Genomic DNA, 20676 nt, shown 5'->3' with positions numbered 1-20676 from the left:
AAATAAGAACTGTTTGAAAATCTGTAATTGGATTTAACACGTTGTAATTATCGGGTGTGACTCAGTCTGTTTTTATGTTAAAAGTTGCTGGAGATTTGTGCCCTACTTTATGTGACACTGAAATAAAATTTAAAAGACAAAACATCACAGCTAATAAAATAAAGACATTTGTTATGTACCAAAAATTTTATATCTAAAACATAAATTTGTCATTGAAAAAGTCAAAGAAAATCCACAAAAACTCTCCATCTGCATCAGTAATGGAGGAAAACATTCCTAAACTAAAGAGCCACACAAAGCCACTCCACAGACCACAAAAGGCCCCGGAGCCACACTTTGGACCCCCTGCATGTAGAGCAAGAGTGCAAACTTTAGCATTCTGCCCAACAGAACAAAACTCTTAGAGCCTCTAAAGTTACGTGATCTTTTGAAGAAGGAGCGATGTCATGGATGTAACACAGTCTGTGTGCTCTAAGAAATGCCTTGTAAAACCACCTGCAAATTCTCTGCTCCAAAAAATACGATTTCCTGACTTTAAACTGACATTTGGATCAAAATTCAACACAGGATTAAAACCTGAGCAGAAGCAGAAATTCAGAGGTTTTGGGAAACTAATGTTTCTTAACGCTAACAGTGACAGGATGGGCCTGTGATGTTGCAACCAGGAAGCTGATGTCCACATCAGCTTCTGTCATCCCAAACCAGCCGAAGCTCCAATCAGATCTGCTCCAAAAGTTTCTGCTGGTTTCATTTGAATCTCGCTCCCAAAAAACAACTAAACCAGGTTTACGGAACCAAATCCATGTTCATCATTCATGCAAATGATTTTGTAAAAAACATATTTCTCAAAATTTTAAGGAAATGGATTCAAAATGTTTTGTTCACACCATAAAATATAAGACATACCAGTGACTATCAATACAGAAAAGGTTTTAAAAATATATAAAAATTAGCTTCACTTATTTTGTTGTCGGTGTAGATTCAGATCACATTTAAATTTTGTGATAATTTTCCATGTGGAAAAGTTAAAAGGCTTTGATTTGTCATATTAATGCGGATAATCCAGTACGAGTTGACTTGAATGCATCGCAGAGATAAAACGCTGCACACGCAGTGCAGAAGCGCAACTGATGGGATGCTACGGCAAGCCGTTAGTGTCAAATCTATTGAGTCTGTGAACGACACTTTTCCAGCAGTTAAATAATTTGTTGATATAAAAGATGAGTTTGATGACAGGAAAAAGAGTTGTTCTTCTCACTGCTAAAAAATAAGAGTTGAAATGCTTTGCCCTGACTTTCTGATGGGGTTTTCAGCAATATTTATAGGATTCTGACTGATTGAGCTGTAATATTTTATAGGGGTTTTTTTTCACAGATGTATTTCAATATTTGACCCTCACAGCTTACTGTATGAATAACAGAAAAATATGTAATTGCTGGTAAGGAAATAATAAACAAAAAATATGAAAAGATCATACATTAATAAGTATAGATATTAATGTATGAAATAAAAAGATTAGTGGGAGTTTGACAGTCGCGAGCACTTTACAATATGTTTATTTTCTCTGACTTTTACAGTGTCCCAATTTAGACAAGCTCATTTTTACAACATTTTCTCCAGACGGAATGGAAAAGATATTTGTCACTAACAGCTTGCCATACATCATGACACCGAATTGTACTTTAGTTGCGTTAAAAAAAGTTTATTTACTTTTTGGCATTTAAGATTAGATTATCTTACATTAAAAAATAAGATCAGAAATATGTTTTGGAATAAATTTCTATTTTCAACGTATTGAATGATTTTCCCGGGGAAACACGTTGGAGCTGTGGATTTTCCCACGCTCCTGAACGCAGCATCAGCCCATCAGCAGCCGCCGTCAGTCAGTCAGGTGTGGCCGCCGCGGTGGGGAGGCATTCGGCCCGGAGACCGCGCACTTCCACCGAGGCTAAAGCTAGCGAGCCGCGGGGCCTGGAACCATGAGCCGCCGTCCGAGCGCCGAGGCCGCCAGATGACCGAAGTAAGTGCTCCGTTTCCCCGCAGCTGCTCCGGAGTTTGTCCGGGCCGTTGGAAGTTTGCTGACATTCCCGGTTCAGGGCCCAGTCCGTCATTCCAGGCTGGGAAAACCAACCTGCAGATTCCCCAGCAAACTCCTCCAGATGGATATTTGGTTTCCTCGGACTGTCCTGCTGTCTGTTTGGGGCTCCCAGACCGAACACCACCGGTTCGGTTCGGTTCGGTTCGGAGCTGAAACTTTTGACCGTTGGAGCAAAACATCAGTTTCACATCCAGAAAAGTCGACGTGTTGTTAAATGCAGAACTAGTTTTAATGTCAGGGAAAGAAAACGATGCAGAAATCTGAAAATGATCATTTTTGCGTTTTTATGTTCAAAAGAAAAAAAACTTTTTTTTCTTTTAAGGGACTGAAAACATTTTAAGGGTCTTGTAATGAATGACAGTGTTTTAATATGCAAATAATTAATGTTTAAATGTGAAATACATTAAATTATGGAACCTTGTTCAAAGTAAGTATTAATTTTTTTATAAGTTTGGGCTACACTTACTTGGAAAACAACAATCCCCAGAGCCAAACAACTTCTTGAAAGTAAATAAAAAAAGAATCATAATCAACATTTCCATTGTTATTTTCCAAAGTGTTGAAGGAAAAGGAGCCTGTTGAGTCATGACTTGCAAACCGGAAAGCCCTCCATAAAAGGACAGCGCCTCACAGCACCGTCAAAATCTGCCTTGGTAGTTTTTTAACAGCAGAAACTTTTCTACGGATCACCGGGAATACATGTGCGCTCATAGGCGACGCAGAAAAACGATGCTCTGAGCACAAATGGCTTGAGCAGGGAGTCAACAGCCAGACCACAGAAAGAAAAGAGCAAAACAGATTCTCTTCTTCAGGTTTAATTAGCTTCATCCTTCAGTTGATACCATTTTCTCTAAATGAGGGAGAGTTCTAAAAGCTCGTAGCTTTTTGGCACCATATAGTTGAACTTTGAAAGGCGAGACAGAAGTTATCATATCAATAACTTTTTTTTTTCACAATTGAATTAGTAAGAAGTGCACCAATTATGTGGAGAAAAGTGAGATTTTCACAGTTTATGTGACTCCAGTGCAGGGATGTTGGGGGGAGCTTATGCTAGTCCACATCATATTCAAGATGCTGGTCAGAAGTGGAGCCAAAGTTGTGTCTATCTGAATGCTACCAGAAGATTATTTTTTAATTTAAGGGGTTATTCACCACTGTGCATGATTACAGCTGGGCGATCTACGACGCTTTTAAATCCTTCCATAGTGTCCTGGTTTGATAAGTCTCCAACCTCTGCTCTCAGACAACTTTTCTCCTGAAATGGGAGAAATATTCATGTAAATATTTACTTTATGAGCTGAAATTTGGAGCCTGACATTGTGATTGTGTTATACTTTCCAGACGTAACCATACATTTTATCAGCTTTTGTCTGAGTTCTTCGGTTTTATTTATGTATATCTACATAAATAAAAAATATTTATGCATTTTTTTTATACATTTGAGTTTTTATGCTTCTGTTATCCTCTGACTGGGAGCCTGTACGCCCAGAGGGACAGTAAAGAATATTTACTGTGCAATGATTTTTATATTATTAAAGCTGCTTTTTTTTTTTTTTGCATCATATTTTCTGTTGTGATCAAATACAACTTGCAGTGGTTTGGTCGGTTGTTTCACTGTTTAATAGCTGACTGAGCAGCTGATGAACATTTTTCTGTGTTGATTCGTGCCGCAGTAAAACGGAGCATTGTGGGATTTTGGTGCTCACAGCGCCATCTGTGGCCATTTGGATGCGTTACTCGTATTTAACCAGATAGCGTTAGCTTAACTCGAGCCGGAAAATAATGCTGTTTCACTTAACAGAGTTTCATCGACCCTTTTCAGTTGCTCTGCATCGTCAGTGATGTAGCATTAGCAATGTTAGCATTAGCATTAGCAACGTTAGCATGTGGAATCAGTCAACATTCCCTTTATTCCTTTGCTTCAGGGGAAAGGATGCCGCTGTTAGCCTGGTTAGCAGCTATTCTGGCAGATAGAAATTTATGTCCATTCTCATGCAAATCAGTAATCTAAAAAAAATTACATTTTACCAACCCAACTCTCAATGAATAAGTTCTTATCTTGGATAATATTCGTATCCCAAGAAGTGTAATAAAAATCATTTAATCGTGAAACGTTGCGACCTGCGTAACGGCGGATTGAAAAGCTGAGTTGCCAGTTCTCCAGCAGGAAACAGGAAGCGCTGGTTGCTCCAGAAGCTGCTTCATTTACAAATCCATGTCGTGTGAAAGGAGCCTGAAGGCCCGCTTGGCGCCCTGCTGGGTTCCTCCAGCACCGGATCCAGCTGAGTCAGAGAGCAGGAAGTGAGTAGTGACTCAGGAGCGGCTAAGTCCAGGGCGCGTCCATCTATCGGCGCCGATTTCCTTCGTTTGGGATTAATGATCGGCCAATAGTTGCCACTGTCCTCTTCTGCTCTGCACTGAGAGGTTTGGTTGTTAGCCCCGCCCACCGGGCGGTCAGCCCCGCCCACCGGGCGGAGTCCCCCCCACAGGGCTGTTAGCCCCGCCCACAGGGCTGTTAGCCCCGCCCACCGGGCGGAGTCCCCCCCACAGTAATCAGTCAGAAAGCTGCACCTGCAGCTCAGTCAGTAAAAATGAAGCCGTCACCACATTCATCTAACATTTCTCCTCCTGTCTGTTTTAGATTCTCTCATCTTTAAACCCTGAAGCAGAAGAAGAAGTGAGATCTGTGACTTGACCCGACCGCTGGGGAAAGCGAAGTGAAACAAAGGAACAGAAACAGGAACGCCTCGCTCCGGCTGATTTAGGACCAGAACCGGCACAATGCCTCGGTGAAGGAGTAGCCGTGGGTCCAGAGCCGTGGGTCCAGAGCCGTGGGTCCAGAGCCGTGGGTCCAGAGCCGTGGGTCCAGAGCCGTGGGTCCAGAGCCGTGGGTCCAGAGCCGTGGGTCCAGAGCCGTGGGTCCAGAGCCGTGGTGGGTCGCTGCTCCGGCGGGACGGGGTTCGGCTGTGACATGCGGCCTGCATGCTGAGTGGTGCGGCGCTGCAGAAACGCCGCACGCTGCGTCTGGACGACTACAGCAGCAGATTCACTTGGAAATGCTTCCCGACCGGAGCCGCTGAAGTAAACACAAACTGCATGTGCTCCAGAGGGGGTCAGAGGTCACCCCCTCATATGAAACTGGTTTTACTGGGAAAGTGGATTCACAGCCATTCAGATGGCAGGAAAAGACTACAATCATCTCTTTAAGCTGCTCATCATTGGAGACTCCAGTTAGTATGTTTTACTAAAACCTGTTCAGTTCTGGTTCCTTCATCTCAGAATCGGGTCAATAATGTTTTCATTTCCCCATAAAAGAGTTCATCATCCTGAACTGCAGGATCCACAGATTATTATTACATCATTTTTATGGTCTGACCTTCATCACAAGGAGGAGGAAGAGGAGCATTTCTGCTGGACGAGCAAAATTTATTCACCTTGTTTTCTGGAGCATTTTAATCATGTTGGCTCATAAAAACAAGACAAACATAATTATTATGTTGTGGTTGTGTGAAGTAAGTAGGAGCAGTCAGTATCTTACCTGCAGGACAGAGCCGGCTAATTTATGACAGTTAGAGCCAACTTACGGAAAAAAATAAAGAATTACGAGAATAAAATGTACAACAATGAACTTTAAATAATAAACAGTAGTTATTAATATGAGAAAAAAGTCTTAATTTGAGAAAGTTTTACAACAATGAAGTTGTAATAACACACAAATGTTATAATAGAAGAAAGTTGTAACAGTTCGACAAACTAATATTATTATCATAAGCCGTAATGTTAGGAGAACAAAGACAAATACACAAAAAAGTAAAATATGAAAATAAATCTTGAAATGATTAGACGAGCTGCTCAGACCTGCTGAAGCTTTTCTCATTAAAATAACTTTTTCTAGTAACTTTACGACTTTATTCTGGTCATATTGTGTTTTTATCATAACAGTTTAAAAAAATCTCAGTCCAACATTATTTCTTAACTTCAGTTTTTGGGTGAATCTTAAATATTTCCACCTGGAAAGTAATTTTTGTCAATAAGCCTTTAAACCACAATAACATTAAAATGAAAGAAATGTTAAATAAGTTTCATGTGAAGTTAGACTAATGAATAAAATGATCTGGCTTTTATCCAGGATTCTCCAGGATCCTGGAGATTCCTGGAGTTTGTCTGTTTCACTGTCAGCATTTCCTGGTTAACTGCTGAGATTGAACAAAACCTGCGACTCAGGAAATTACAACATCAGTTATTTATTTTAGTAATTTAGTCAGAAGTAAAAATCTGATTGATTCCATGAGATGATAAACACAAATCTTAAACTTTGTTTAGGTGATGATCATTAAAAACTCGTCGCATCGTCTTCCTGTCGTTTCCGTCCGGCGGTGGATCGTGTGATGATGAGAAAAAAATAGTTTCTATTACAGTTTGATGAAATAAAACAATTTCAGTACAAAAACTCTTCAAACTGTTTTATTGAAAAAGTTTTTTTTAATTGACGTGTTTCCAGATTTCTACTCGTATTTCCAGTTTGTTGTTTGGTCGGTTGAAACGCAGCTGCTGCTGGTTTGCTCATGTTCACCTGTCAGGTAACCAGTTCGCTGCCAGACTGGTTTTACTAAGAAACCAGTGACGACTCTTGACAGTTTCTGAAGCTGGTTGAGCCACTGGGTTACTGGAAAGTTGAGTGGAAGGTAAAAGTGTGGTTTACTAAAATAAATCGGCATGTTCATGCTGAGTTTGTCTCCAGTAGCTTCTGGTTCAGTTGGTCTCTCCCTGCTGGTTCTACTGGGAGGAAGCCGCCTCGCCTGCTGGTTCCTCAGATCTGTTCGACCGCCTTGCTAATCTCCTCTCCCATCTGTTCCTCCGCAGATGTTGGGAAGAGCAGCCTGCTGCTGCGCTTCGCAGACAACTCCTTCTCCGGTGAGTTTCTCTGGCTGTTTTATCAGGTTGAGGCGCGGCGGCGCAGCGCGGCGCGGCGTTCCAACACGTCTGCAGGGCGAAGTTATGAAGAAAAACTGGAAATGAGGCGTTTATGGTCCTGGTTCTGTTTCTCAACCCGCAGGCTGGAAAAACGACGGTTATAAACTGGTTTTATTTTAAATGTTTTGTGGAATCAGTAACTGATGCAGTCAGATTTAGTGAAATTTGATCCGTTTCAAAGATCAGCATAAAAACTTTACAGCAAAAATTTAAAAAAAGGAGCAAAATGAAAAGATTTTTCAGCCATTTTTGTCCTTTTGAGGTGCAGCAAATATTCATACAAACTCTGAAATTGGAAGCTTACAACAGTTTTGGTAATTAAATTGTATTTTTTTTATTTAATAAAATATTTATTTGTTGTTCTTAATTGAATTATTGGTTCATTTTGAACCCAGGGGCCTCTGAAACAACATGAACTCTGATCTGTTGAGTCATTTCAGAATGAGAAAAATGTTTTTAAAATCTCTTCAGCAACATATTTTGCTCCAGTATTTTTATTATGATTAAATTATGAGTAACAAAAAACCTGAAATGTGCATCAAATACAAGTTTTTATTTGTTGATGTTGAACAAACTAATAAAAAGTTAATTTTAGCAAATAGCCTGTTTTAGTAAAAACATTTTTTCTTCCTTATTTGGGAGAGAAGATTAAATATCTGAACATGAGATAAAAACTGACAGTAAAAACGACTCAATAGAAATAAATGAGTCACGCTTTTCTAACTTCCTGCAGGCAGCTACATCACCACCATTGGAGTGGACTTCAAGATCCGGACGGTGGACATGGAGGGCGAGCGCGTCAAGCTGCAGATCTGGGACACGGCGGGCCAGGAGCGGTTCAGAACCATCACCTCCACGTAACGCTGCCTCTCTGCTGGCTTTCTGTTCTCCGTGCCGGATTGTAGCGCTGATCCTGCGCCTTGTGCCGACAGATACTACAGGAACACGCACGGCGTCATCATCGTCTACGACGTGACCAACCCGGAGTCCTTCGTCAACGTCAAGCGCTGGCTGAACGAGATCTCTGAGAACTGCGACAACGTCTGCAAGATCCTGGGTGGGTCGGCTGCGCCGCGCGAGTTTTCACACCGAAACGTTTGTCTTCTGCAGATTGAAGAACTTTGAGGCCATGGATTTAATATAAAGTTGCACTTTACTGTGAAGCTGAAGGAAAACCAGACAGTTTTCTATATTTTACACTCTTGTGTGAAATGAAATTACTAACAAAACCCTGAACATCTGGAGAAACATGTTGGGTGTCAGGAGGATTTTTAAATGGCTCAATTTCCAGACACTAAAAATGGCTGGATGTTTTTCTTATAGCACTTTGTTTCTAAGATTTTCAGCTCTTACTTCAAACGGTGTTTCTATAAAGTATGTATGCCACACTTTTCAGATTTCAATTTATAAAAAGAAAATAGTTCTTCCGTTTTGTAGCAATGCACTTTCTGTTGGTTTGTAGCATAAAATAAGTTGAAGGTTTATGTTGTAATGTGACAAAACAGTTTTCACTAAACTGATCAAATGTTGCAGCTATAACTATTTAATCTGTTGCACCATGCAGACACTCTGTCTGCTCTGAGGAAGGAAAAGGTAACATACTACAACCTGATGCGCGCTCATATTGTTCAAACTGACTGAACTTCTTCTGAATGTGGAGTCGATAAAATCAGAACCAGGTTTTATTTACTGGTTTTTTGTTTCTGCTCAGTGGGGAACAAGAACGACGATCCGGCCAAGAAGAAGGTGGACACCCAGGACGCCGTGCAGTTCGGGGAGTCACTGGGCGTCCCGGTTTTCGAGACAAGTGCCAAAGAAAATAAAAATGTAGAAGAGGTGAAAGATTTTATTATTTTGACATTTTTACCTAAAGATTCCTGCATCAAAAAAAGTTATAGAAAAAATTTTACCTGATTTTTACTAAATAACCTGAAGGAAGGTTAAAATGGTTCCTAGACTGATTTGATGCTAACAGCTAATGTTGACATAGCCTGCTAGCATTAGCTTTTCCTGTGATGAGAAAAAATTTTTGTTTTTAAAAAATATTTAATTATTTATCAGAATTTTCTGTTTTTTGTTTTTCACGTTGAAGAAAAAAATTATTTCTAAGGTTGTTTATTTTACATTCTGTGATTTTCAAAATAAAGCTGCAATAAAGCAGAAGTTGCAAATAAAAAAAAATCTTCCAATAATGATTAAAATATATATATATTTTTAAGTCAAGTTAATTTCTGCAAAACTAAATTCATAAAAAGCATGTTTTTGGATTGCTCGCACCCTGATTATATAAGTGCTATGAATATAAAAACTAACTTACTAACCTGAGGAAGTTTTATTATTTGAAGGGAACAAAGAAAAAAAACAAACCTAAATGTTACTTATACTTTCTGTCTTTGGTTTATCAAAATTAATTATGACTTTTCATTAAACAGAATAAAAAATAAAACAAATTTTCAGCAGAAAACTAAAAGTGTTTGTTTTAAAATCTATTAACAAAAATAATTTAGTAATTAGGTCACATCTGATGTTTCCCAGTTAAAATGTTTTATTTATGAGAAACAGTCCAGATGTTTCTGGCTTTATAACCAGACTGAGGAGCAGATCATCCAGATTTAACCAGTTCTGTTCTTCATGCTGTTTTCCTCGTGTGTTTCCAGATGTTCATGGCGTTTACTCGCATGGTGCTCCACGCCAAGAAGGAAAGTCGGGAACGTGCTGAGAGGGAGCGCTTCCGGGAGAAGGACACGGTCAACATCAGCACCCAGAAAGACCGCGGCCACCGCAAGCGAGCCAAGAAGTGCTGCTGAGGTGCAGGGTGCTGCTGCTGCGGCGGCGGCGGCTGCTGCGGCGGCTGCTGCGGATCACGGTTCAACTTGAGGGAAAATCTGCAGCACTGACCAGGAGCTGAAGCAGCAGGCCGCTGTTCCATGTTTCGAAAAACTCCATATTCCTTCACATGCACTCAGATGTTTCAGGCAAATCTGATCCATTCATACATATTTTATAAATTAACACAATAAGATGAAAGTTTGTGATTTTACAGATAAAACTGGACATGATGATCAGCTTTCACTTTTCCCACCTGAAGCTGTAAAGATATCCAACATTTTAATCACATTTATTTTCCCCCTTAAAACTGTAATTTAATCATTAAAAACCTAAATATTAAATTCGTTGTGGTTAATAATTCCTCCTGAACAGAACCGTAATGTCTTGCTGACGTCTGGAAAACCTTCCAGAGCTTCTGCTGCGTTTTCCAGACGTTTGGTCTGATCGCAGCTGAAAACACCGGCCTGTTCCTTTAACTTCTCCTCCACCTGTTACGTTTTTCTGTTGAAATCCTTCAAAAGGAAACGCTTTGTTACTAAAGTGATGAGTTCGGTAATCTGCCTTATGTCAGTCTGAATGACTTAACCTCCTGTGAGCTTTTAATGTCTGCTGCCATGAAAATGTTCAAATAAAGCAATAAGTCCAGATGTTCTGCTGACGGTGACTGAGAAAAATCCTTTGTCTATCAAAATGTAAACTGTTCTGCCTGCAATGTGTAGAAATGTATCCGTCTGCTGCTGTTTGTGATGCTTTGAATAGAAAATAAACCTTTAAAGTTTCTGGTGTTTCAGACGGATTGAAGCTTCTGTTCAGAGGAAACGGCAGAACTAAATGGCCGCAAAGTCCGAAAACATGTTTAACACAAAATGCACCAGTCACATTCAAGGTACTTGATGTTGGGTTATGACTAATATATTATCTCCAATTAGGAGCAAATGACAGATTTCTGATTGGTCCATGGAAGCTTTAACTTAATAAATATGTAAAAGATATTTCAGATTTTATAAATTATTACCTAAATGTGAGATCTTGTTTATGTTCTGAACAATCATAAGTCCAATTCAAGACTTTTTATTTTTAAATAACATTTATTGATTCAATTCATGCAAATTAAATTGCATTTACCTAGAAAGTAAATATTTAGAAATATCTGGAGCTGTAACTTTAAATGAGCTTTTTTATATCAGATGTTCTATTAATATTGATTATTCTGCCTGTTCTCAGTGTCAAAGATCTTCTTAGCATTTTGAAATTTCAATGAAAACTTAGAAATGCACATGAAAAAAAAAAGACAAGTATTTTAATTTTCTGAAGCAAAACACTATAAAAACTTTTCAGTGGTTTTTATTTGTAGCCGTCAGGAGACAGGTGCTTCTTCAGTCCTGTGAGTTCCCGTTTCCCCTGAACGCCCCGTCCTCAGTCCTGTGAGTTCCCGTTTCCCCTGAACGCCCCGTCCTCCTCAGTCCTGTGAGTTCCCGATTCCCCTGAACGCCCCGTCCTCCTCAGTCCTGTGAGTTCCCGTTTCCCCTGAACGCCCCGTCCTCAGTCCTGTGAGTTCCCGTTTCCCCTGAACGCCCCGTCCTCAGTCCTGTGAGTTCCCGTTTCCCCTGAACGCCCCGTCCTCCTCAGTCCTGTGAGTTCCCGTTTCCCCTGAACGCCCCGTCCTCAGTCCTGTGAGTTCCCGTTTCCCCTGAACGCCCCGTCCTCAGTCCTGTGAGTTCCCGTTTCCCCTGAACGCCCCGTCCTCAGCTGGTCTTGGGCAGTCTGTAGATGCCGGTGGAAACGATCAGCTGATGCTCTCTGACTTTCCTCTGCAGAAAGGCCTCCAGCTCGTTGACGTCCATCTCCGTGACGACGGGTCCCGTGGCGACGAACATGCGCAGCATGGTGTGTATGCGCTCCAGCGTCATGCTGTCCAGGTTGGTCAGCATGGCCTGGATGTAGGCCCAGAACAGCTGTGGGAACAAACAGGGTCAAAGGTCGTTCAGTTACACAGAACTGATGCTGCTTATGACTTTATTCTCTTAACATCTTTATTTTATTCTCATAATAACGAGTAATCTGATAATTTCACTACTTTGCAACGACGTCATTTGGATTTTATATTATGAATTTATTCCCACATGACTCTGTTGTAATGTTTTTACCAGCAGCAGCTCAGTTCCACTGGCTCTTCGCTAATTGCTGCTGGCTAGTCTGCAGGAGCTGAGTGGGGGAGGAGCTCCACCTTGTAGGCGGGGCTATGTCCACCCAGGCGTTTTGAATGGTTGTCATGGAGATTAAAGATTTCTCCTAAAGTAAAACTCCAGGTTTGTTTCTGATGAGGGAAAAACATTTTAACACGATGTGGCTAACATGCTGCAGCTCTGTTATTTGGCCCAGATGTGTCTCAGTGCTGCCCTCTTTAGGTTGAACTGATGTTTACATTCTTGGCATTGACAGCAGGTTAATTATCATTTATCTATTTCTGTGCTAATTCTTTGACTTTTAAAACTCCCTGGGCCTTTGGGAGGAAGCAGGAAGTGACTGCAGACCTGCAGCTTCTCCTCCCTCTGCTCAGACTGGGTGGTGGTGTTGGAGTCGCGCTCCTCGTCGCTGTCGATGAGCATCACGCCGCGGTCCAGCCTGTCGCGCGTGGCTCCCGTCTCCAGGACGGCGTAGCGGCCGGCCGCCTCCTCACGCAGGACGCCCTGCTGCTGCCACAGCGCCAGCTTCCTGTGCAGCAGCTCCTTGGGGGCGCCCAGCTTCACGCTCAGCTCCTCCAGGGTCCACGAGCCTGCCAGGTTAAAAAACAGGCAGGAGGAAGACGAGGAGGAAGAGGAGACACGATGGAATCACCTGATCGGTTTGGATCAGCATCAGAATTTAAAATGCAGAAAAAAAAACAACTGTTATTTTCACAACTAACAAAAGTATTCACACCCCTTCCATATCTGATCATGTTTCAGGCTTCATCTGATCTGAAAAGTGTGGCCTGCACCTTTATCCAGCCCCCCTCAGAACTACAATCTGCTGAAACTTCACATGTTCTCCATTCAATCTGAGCTGCCATTAGTTTTCTGTCTTGTCACAGATTATCTGATTCAGGCCTAAACTTTGACTAGGCCTTTACATAAATCTTCTTTGATCTAATTCATGTGATGGAAAATGAACCTGAAACTTTCACTTTATGAAGCCAAAGCAGCGTGTAAACCCAGAGCTCGTACTTTTCTCCTGGAAGTGCAGGATGATGGCGGCGTGGATCGGCGACACTGTGAGGTTGGTGAGGGTCCGGTCCTCCAGCTCCAGGTCCAGCGTGACGGAGCCCAGGTGAGGCTTCCAACTCAGCGTCCGCATGGCCTGGAACAACCACAGCGTCAGGAAGCTAAGCGTCAGGAAGCCGACGGTCGGGTCAAACCGCCGGACGTTTCACCTTCAGCTTCTCGTAGCGCCGTGTGTACGCCTCCATGGCGTGGCACACGGCGGCCGGCAGCTCCAGCTTCTCCTCCTTCAGCGTGGGCCAGAACTCCGACGACAGGACGATGGCGGACAGCGCCAGCGGCGGCTGCTCTTCCTCACTCAGCTTCGACTCTTCCTCGCAGATGTGGCTGTTGATCCTGCGAGAGTCGGCCATGTCCTGCACAGCAAAGACACGTTAAACCACGGCGAGGCGTTCAGGGAGCGTCGGTGGCTAAACGAGGGTCCGACCTTCAGCATGACTTCGCAGTAATGCATGTGAGACTCTCCGAAGCGCAGCTTCAGCAGCTCCACGTTACGAATCTCCCTGAAGAGGAACGACAGGTCAAAGGTCAGAGAGGAAACACAGCCCTGGATCCAGCACTGAAATCCAGGCTGTTCCCCATCAGCCATTTTTAAAATGGCTGCCATTTTGAAGCCTTTTAAATCTGCTATTGCCTGAAAATGTTTCCAATTTTTATGACTTGGATGAACTTTATGTATAATTTTTATCTTGTTCATCATATTTAACTTTAAAGTAACAAGATGCAGCAAGATTAGAAACGTTTTTGCTGTTTGCGAGTCGATAGCTGGAAGGAGGCGGGGATGTCGTCGTCTCAGTGGTTAGCGATAGCTTCTGCTAATTTTCTGTGTGTTTAGCGGCTTGGCGTTAGCATCCAGTTACTTTCAGTGTTCAGCAGCGTAAGGTGAGTTTAATCTAATTGTTTAAACTGTAGCATTTCATTGTTAGCTTCTGATATATTTCTGGAAAACGTTTAGCAGTTTAGCATTAGCTTTGTTTTTTTTGTTTTGTTTACCGGTTTAGTGCTGTATTTTGTGCTTCTGTTAGTTGACGTTAGTTTTTTAAGCTGTTTTGCGTTTTATCGTTAGCTTTTGCTAATTCTTTATATGTGGAGCAGTTTAGAATTAGCTTCAGCTAATTTATTTGTGTTTAGAGGGCAAATTTATTTTTATAGCTTTCTCTATATTTTGTATAGCAGTTAGCATTAGCTAATTGTTTTTTTTCCACAATTGTTTAGCAGCTAAGACTCTTGTTTAGTGAATTATTGAAGCTAACATTTTGTTTAGCTGTGTCTCTAATATTTATAATAATTTTAATGCAAACATCGATTGTTCATCATAAAAGTGGCGGCCATTTTGAAACATGTCCACCAGAAAAAGAAAAAGCAAGATGAAGATAAATGTTTCTATATTTATATGGTTGAAAATATGGGGGTTATTTTAGTGCAAAAATTAATTTTTCATTTCACTCATGTTGGGCATCTTAAAAAATAATAATAATAATTTCAGTAAATATAATTCCTTCTATCCTGAAGCGTTCTTTTCCTCCCAAACCCCTGGCAGCATCTGTGCCAGGTTTGTTCTTGTTAAAATCTGTGTCGGTTCTGTCTCGGTTCTGTTTGGGTTCTGTGTCGGTTCTGTCTCGGTTCTGTTTGGGTTCTGTGTCGGTTCTGTTTGGGTTCTGTCTCGGTTCTGTTTGGGTTCTGTCTCGGTTCTGTTTGGGTTCTGTGTCGGTTCTGTTTGGGTTCTGTCTCGGTTCTGTTTGGGTTCTGTCTCGGTTCTGTTTGGGTTCTGTGTCGGTTCTGTCTCGGTTCTGTTTGGGTTCTGTGTCGGTTCTGTTTGGGTTCTGTGTCGGTTCTGTCTCGGTTCTGTTTGGGTTCTGTGTCGGTTCTGTCTCGGTTCTGTTTGGGTTCTGTGTCGGTTCTGTTTGGGTTCTGTCTCGGTTCTGTTTGGGTTCTGTGTCGGTTCTGTTTGGGTTCTGCCGGGCCCACCTGGCCGTGTTGTAGTTGAGCTGGTGCAGCAGTCGGTCGGCCAGAACGGTTCTGTACTCGTCGATGAAGATTTCCTTGCTGCCGTAGATGCTGACCAGCAGGCTGATGATGTCAGAGGAGCGCCGCTTGGAGCCCAGTTTATCTGAGAAAGAGGAAGCAGAACTCGGTGAAACCCGGCCGGTTCCCTGGCGTTCCCTGGTCTCGTGTCGGGTTAGATGGTTTTGACTACAACACCAGAGTTCACTGACCGGGAACGGCGTCCGTGGGATCCGGAGCCCAGTCCTCGGGGTCGTTGCCCTCGTCGTCGCTGTCCTGCATCTCCAGGGTCACGGGGTCACCTCTGGAGAGCTCGGAGGCCAGGTCGGAGCAGGCCTCGGCGTCGCCCGTCAACCCGGCGACAATCTGCCGCACTGTGTCCTCCCGAGTTCTGGAGCGAGAAAAACTGTTTCTGCTGAGGACTGATGTTAATATGACTAACATCAATAAACACCAGCAACCAAAAGGAAGCTGGAAATTTAAACATTTCTGTTTTGGTTCAGACGTTTCATCTCTGAATCTGTTGATTTCATGAAAACATTTCAAGATTTTCAATGAGTTTAATGGCTCTTCTTCTCTGAATATTTTCAAATGTGCAAAATTACTTTAAAAATTTCCTATTAAAAACTGAAATTCAATTTTTTTTATAAAGCACATTTTAAAAAAAAGAAAATTTTCCCAATTAAAAGAGATAAATCTTGTTTTTATTGAGGATCAGTTTTGGATTCATTCTGTGTTCCAGTTGCACATGAAGCTGGGAAATAAACTGGAATTCTCTCTGAAGTGGGATTTCCCACTAGAAAACTGGGAGCAGCGAACTGCCCCAGTTATGACTTTAAGGTGTTTCAATATGGCCGCTCCTCGCATCAATAGTTAGATGTGGTGGAAACATTTATTTTATGACCCGGATCATCAGCGGCGCCTGCAGCTCTAAACTGCAAAGATTTAATTTCTGTTTGTTTATGCAAACATTAAAATGTAAGTTTGTAAAAACTGTTGTAAACAATGTTTATGCTGAAATTCTGATTCCTCAACCAGAACGCTCATCTTCCCGCTGATCCGAGCCGTCAGAACCGGATCGGCCGCAGAACTCACCGCAGGTACTTCCGGATCGGCTGGCACGCCACCTGCAGGATCACCATGGACGGGTCCAGTTCCCGCAGAGCTTTGATGGCCGAGATGTAAACGGTGAGGATGTCGGACGTGTGAACACCTGCAGGAGGAACGGGCGCTGTCATGCAACTGGTGCTGCAGGTTTTATGGAGCTGATTCCTGAGGTGAAACATCCTGCAGGTGAACTCTGACCTGGGTGCAGCAGACGGCTCTCAAAGGCCGATTTGAGCGAAGTGAGGAGCTGCTGGCGCTGGTTGGTTCGCTCCAGACAAAACTTCAGATCCTCAATGGCTGGTTTGGATTCTGGGAAATCTGGGAAAACAAGAAAAATGTGCTTAGAAATAAGAACAAAACGAAAAACAAAAGCATTTTCTGCTGTTTTCCCTCCTGATAGTCCAGTAGAATCAGTTCAATTAGTGACCCAAACTCCACCATCTGCTCCACCTGCAGCTGCTCTGAGTCAAACCAGCCTGTTCCCATCCTGGCCTGTGGGGGCGCTGCACCAACAATCACTGAAGGAATCCACACAAACACCTCTGAAGAGGCTGAGAGCAACTTCCTGTTTCATCAGATGGAAACAAGATGGAGGCGTCAGATTCTCTCTGTAGTCTTTGGCTGAAGACCAGGAGACATTTCTGCTGCTAACGCTAGGCTAGCATGTTCGCTCTGTGTTTGTACCCAGAATGCCCTGCGCTGTAGTCCACTTCCTGCTTCTGACATAGTCTCCAGTCCGCTTGGTGTTCATACATGCATTAAAAATGAACCAAAGTTCACTTCAACTGAACCCAGACCGAGGTCTGGAGGACCAGAGGTCAGAGGTCGATTACCATTCACACTGGAACTGGACTTTCTAGACAAAAGGACTGGAGTTTTATTAAAGCAGACTGAACATGGCTACCCCTTCACCACCCTAACTCTAAGAACGAAACAGTAAACGTGAGTTGTGGTTCTGAAGGAATCATCCAGACTGATGAACATGAAGTCGCTTCGTTCTCACCTCTGATGATGCTGAACAGTTCCTCGATCCTCATGTTGACGTAGATCCTGCAGAAGAACTGGTGCATGTGGCACCGCCACTGCTTCAGAACCGGGCTGCCGTAGGCGCTGGGAGTACTGGGAACGCTGGGATCCATGGGGACCGCCGCGGCTCCGCCCCCCTCTGTGGCGAACACCTTCCCCAGCCAACCCAGAACCAGCTCCATCCACTGCTCCACCAGAGACAGATCCAGACCCAGAGCAACAAACCGGCTTTTAATTCAACACATAAACATCGATGTGACATTTCAAGTAAAATAATCAATAACAATGTAAACATTGTTTACATTGTAGGAAATGCTGAGTAATTATGTTCAGATTAGCAAAGTTTTGTGTTTTGCTGCAACTATTACTACAAAATAGTGAAATTAGCAAAAAATGGAAACACAGCTGCTGTTTAAACACAACACTCATGTTGCGTTTAAAGGCGGCTCAGAAAAACCCGTTCTGACACGCTAACCCGGGTAAACGGCTGAAATCAGAGCGGCGTTAGCGGCCATTTTGTGAAGGGAGCGCCTGACCTCCTGGAAGTCCAGCAGGAAGGAGCGCTCGTACTCGCCGCGGCAGTGCTGCTCCATGCGCTGCTCGATGAGGCGGTGCAGGATGGCGGTGACGGCCTCGGCGCTGACCCACTCCAGCAGCTGCAGCCGGGACCTGCAGCCACACAGAACCGCCGCGTCACACACCCGCCGCCGCCCACGACCCTTACCCAGAACTCCCGGCGGCAGCTCACAGGACGAGGCTGAGCTGCTGCAGCAGCTGCAGGGCCTCCGGGCACCAGCAGCGCGGCGCCGGGGCCCCGCAGCCCGGACACGCCCCCCCGTCGGGGCACTCTAGGGCCTCGGCGCCGTCCTCCCCGCCCTCCCGGCTCGTGTAGACGGAGAAGGTCCGGCTGTAGAACTCCAGCACCCGCTGCTGCAGGACGGCGGGCGGTGAGAAGAGCAGCAGGGCCCGGATGGTGGTGAAGGCCCGGTCCTGGAGGACCCCGGGGCCCGGCCCGGACAGGCCGCAGCGTCCCTCCGCCTGCCACGCCCCCAGCTGCTCCAGCCCACCTGGACGAGACCACAAGCCATGCTTAGAGCCGCAGAACCAGGTCTGAAACGATTAATCGTGATTAATCAATTCATCACAATTAAACTAATTTAGTAATCAATTAGCTGGAGAAAATAGACTCAAAGCAACACAAACAGTCAGTCCAGCAATTAAACCAAAACTGAATAAATGAGCAAAATTCACGTAAAATGAATTTTGCACTTTATTACATTAAAAGGTTTCAGTTTTCTAATTATTTTAGGCTTGACTGAACAAATGTATTCTCAGTCATTGGATCACTTTATTTGAAAACATTCGCTATATTTAGCTGAGATTAAAACAAAATAAAAGCTGATTTTGGTGCAGGAAAGTCTGCGATTCAGTAAAAGTTTGTTTAAATGTTCTACTTATTATAACAAATTGTTTGTAAAAAGATTCATTGTAAGAGAAAAATGTTGTGACAGTTTTTCCCAGATTAGAAACATGAAGAGTAATAAACAAAACAAAAAAACAAAAACAAAAATCAGTCTGTGGGCCACAAGTGGCCCCTGAACCACAGTTTGGTCACCACTGGCCTACAGCAGCCAATAGGCTTCCAGATCCAGGAGGTTTGTGTTGCTCTACTAACTCAGGAACGGTTCCAGCCGGTCCAGCAACGTCTGGAAAGCGGAGAGAAGAACTCCGGCCCGGTCCCGTTCCTCCAGTTGGTCCTGCGGCTGCTCCAGTCCGGACCAGAACTCCGGGACCACCGAGGACGACAGGCGCACCTGCAGGGACTCCAGCAGCCAGACGCCCAGCAGCCGACCCAAACCATGAGAGCAGAGCAGCGCCAGGTCCAGACGGTCCTGCTCTGACAGAGAGCTGCCTGGAGAAACCTACAGAGACAAAACTCCATCAGAACCCATCAGAACCCATCGGAACACATCAACAAACATTGAAAATATCTTCTAAACTCTCAGGCTGCATGTATCTCTAGTGCTTGTGTGTGTTTTAAACCACATTTTTTCCTTCTGCTGAACTTTCCGTTAGCATACTGGAATCAACACTCTGAACAGCCTTTAGCAATCAGTGACCTTTTGTTTCAGAGTATGAAAGTTTCCCGTTTTGAAGTGAATAAAATTATTTTCTTGTATTTGGAGCTTCTGATCGGTCCTGACTGGGATTGGAGCTCAGTGTCTCCAGACATCAGTCTCTCTTTCTGTCTCCCTCTTCTCCAGATGATTTCTGTTAAATAAATCTCATTTTATGTTATCCCATAAGTTGCTTCCCTTTAATTTGTTATGCTTCCAGAGTCAGACCACAACACATGACTTTGAAATTATCTGTCATCAGCCTGTAAAATATGGAAGCAAACATAAACAAACTGCCGAATATGAGCCGAATTCGGCCGAACACTTTATTTGACCAGATAAACAACGAGCTTAGTGACTAACTGTTAATAACCCTTCGCTGTAGGGGAAAATCTTAAATGATCAGATATTTGAATTGACTTCTGAAAACGTTCTTCAGTCTCTGTTTAGCTGCACCAAACCGGGGTTCGGTTCCGCTCACCAAGGCTGCTGTGACCGATTCCCAGGCTTTGGCGACCCCCTGATCTGATCCGGGCGCAGACGGTTTCCCAGAGTTTAACTCCACCACCATCTCCTCCATTTTCTGACTCCTTCTCCACCAAAACCCCGAACCAACTGGCGTTAGCTTAACATTTTAGCTTCGGCTCGGCGTTTGACTCAACAACAGCGCCAGCAGAAACACGCATCACCTTCCAGCGGAGTTTAAACAAATGTTTTTAATAATAATCTCTAGTAGCCGTTAAAAGTTCTGTAATTAAGTTACTAGGAAGCTAAACAACTCCTTAATTCACATGGCGGGTTTGCACTCTTTTTCTTCTTCTAATAATTCCCATACGGATCCTCTGAGTGCTGCCCCCTACTGGAGTGATACGGAATCGCTACCTTCAGAAACTTACTTTAAATAAAAACAGTATTTCAATGAAGCAAAGTAAAAAAGAAATTATTGCAGGTCTGATAAGGGTTTCTAAAATACACCTTAGAATACATTTACAATTTAGTTTTTACTTTTCAGGTCACATCCATCTTCTTACACCTTTGTCCCTTGTGGGTCAGGAGGGGTTCTAGTGCCTCTGACACCATGCACGCACATCCACACCGAAGGAGAATTTAAAAAGACCAGTTAACCTGACAGTCATGTTTTTGGATAGTGGGAGGAAGCCGGAGTACTCAGAGAGAAGCAGAAAGAATCAAATCCAACCCAGGACCTTCTTGCTGCAAGGCAACAGAGCCACCAACTGCACCAGTGTGCAGCCCTTTCAAG

The 20676-nt window shown here is 43.4% G+C and overlaps 2 protein-coding genes across 2 annotated transcripts; one reads left to right on the top strand and one right to left on the bottom strand.

Moving 5' to 3' along the window:
• The first annotated feature begins 1849 nt into the window (after nt 1–1849).
• si:dkey-16l2.16 (ras-related protein Rab-35) lies at nt 1850–10681 on the top strand. The gene is made up of 7 exons (XM_055052195.1): nt 1850–2020; nt 4740–5328; nt 6962–7012; nt 7806–7929; nt 8005–8129; nt 8784–8908; nt 9730–10681. The coding sequence occupies exons 2-7, from the start codon at nt 5274–5276 to the stop codon at nt 9877–9879; spliced, it is 630 nt and encodes a 209-aa protein (XP_054908170.1). The 5' UTR covers nt 1850–2020; nt 4740–5273; the 3' UTR covers nt 9880–10681.
• A 500-nt stretch (nt 10682–11181) lies between these two features.
• On the bottom strand, nt 11182–20229 carry anapc2 (anaphase promoting complex subunit 2). Its single transcript, XM_055052043.1, has 14 exons — nt 19897–20229; nt 18974–19220; nt 18047–18365; nt 17835–17967; nt 17276–17483; nt 16471–16590; nt 16261–16378; nt 15378–15556; nt 15130–15271; nt 13589–13664; nt 13314–13517; nt 13108–13240; nt 12436–12677; nt 11182–11856 (listed from the first exon to the last, which is right to left on the bottom strand). The coding sequence occupies exons 1-14, from the start codon at nt 19993–19995 to the stop codon at nt 11647–11649; spliced, it is 2430 nt and encodes an 809-aa protein (XP_054908018.1). The 5' UTR covers nt 19996–20229; the 3' UTR covers nt 11182–11646.
• Nucleotides 20230–20676: the final 447 nt, after the last annotated feature.

Source organism: Poeciliopsis prolifica, unplaced genomic scaffold, assembly GCF_027474105.1.
Source record: "Poeciliopsis prolifica strain line A6 unplaced genomic scaffold, Auburn_PproV2 SCAFFOLD034, whole genome shotgun sequence".
Taxonomy (NCBI): domain Eukaryota; kingdom Metazoa; phylum Chordata; class Actinopteri; order Cyprinodontiformes; family Poeciliidae; genus Poeciliopsis; species Poeciliopsis prolifica.
This window is presented reverse-complemented; position numbering and strand designations above follow the sequence as displayed.

Coding starts and splice junctions, on each gene's coding strand:
- si:dkey-16l2.16 (XM_055052195.1), top strand. CDS start 5,274: ATGGCAGGAAAAGACTACAATCATCTCTTTAAGCTGCTCATCATTGGA. Junction 7,013..7,805: donor CGCAGACAACTCCTTCTCCG/GTGAGTTTCTCT, acceptor AACTTCCTGCAG/GCAGCTACATCACCACCATT. Junction 7,930..8,004: donor TTCAGAACCATCACCTCCAC/GTAACGCTGCCT, acceptor TTGTGCCGACAG/ATACTACAGGAACACGCACG.
- anapc2 (XM_055052043.1), bottom strand. CDS start 19,995: ATGGAGGAGATGGTGGTGGAGTTAAACTCTGGGAAACCGTCTGCGCCC. Junction 13,665..15,129: donor CTCAACTACAACACGGCCAG/GTGGGCCCGGCA, acceptor GTTCCTCTTCAG/GGAGATTCGTAACGTGGAGC. Junction 13,241..13,313: donor GGCGCTACGAGAAGCTGAAG/GTGAAACGTCCG, acceptor TGGTTGTTCCAG/GCCATGCGGACGCTGAGTTG.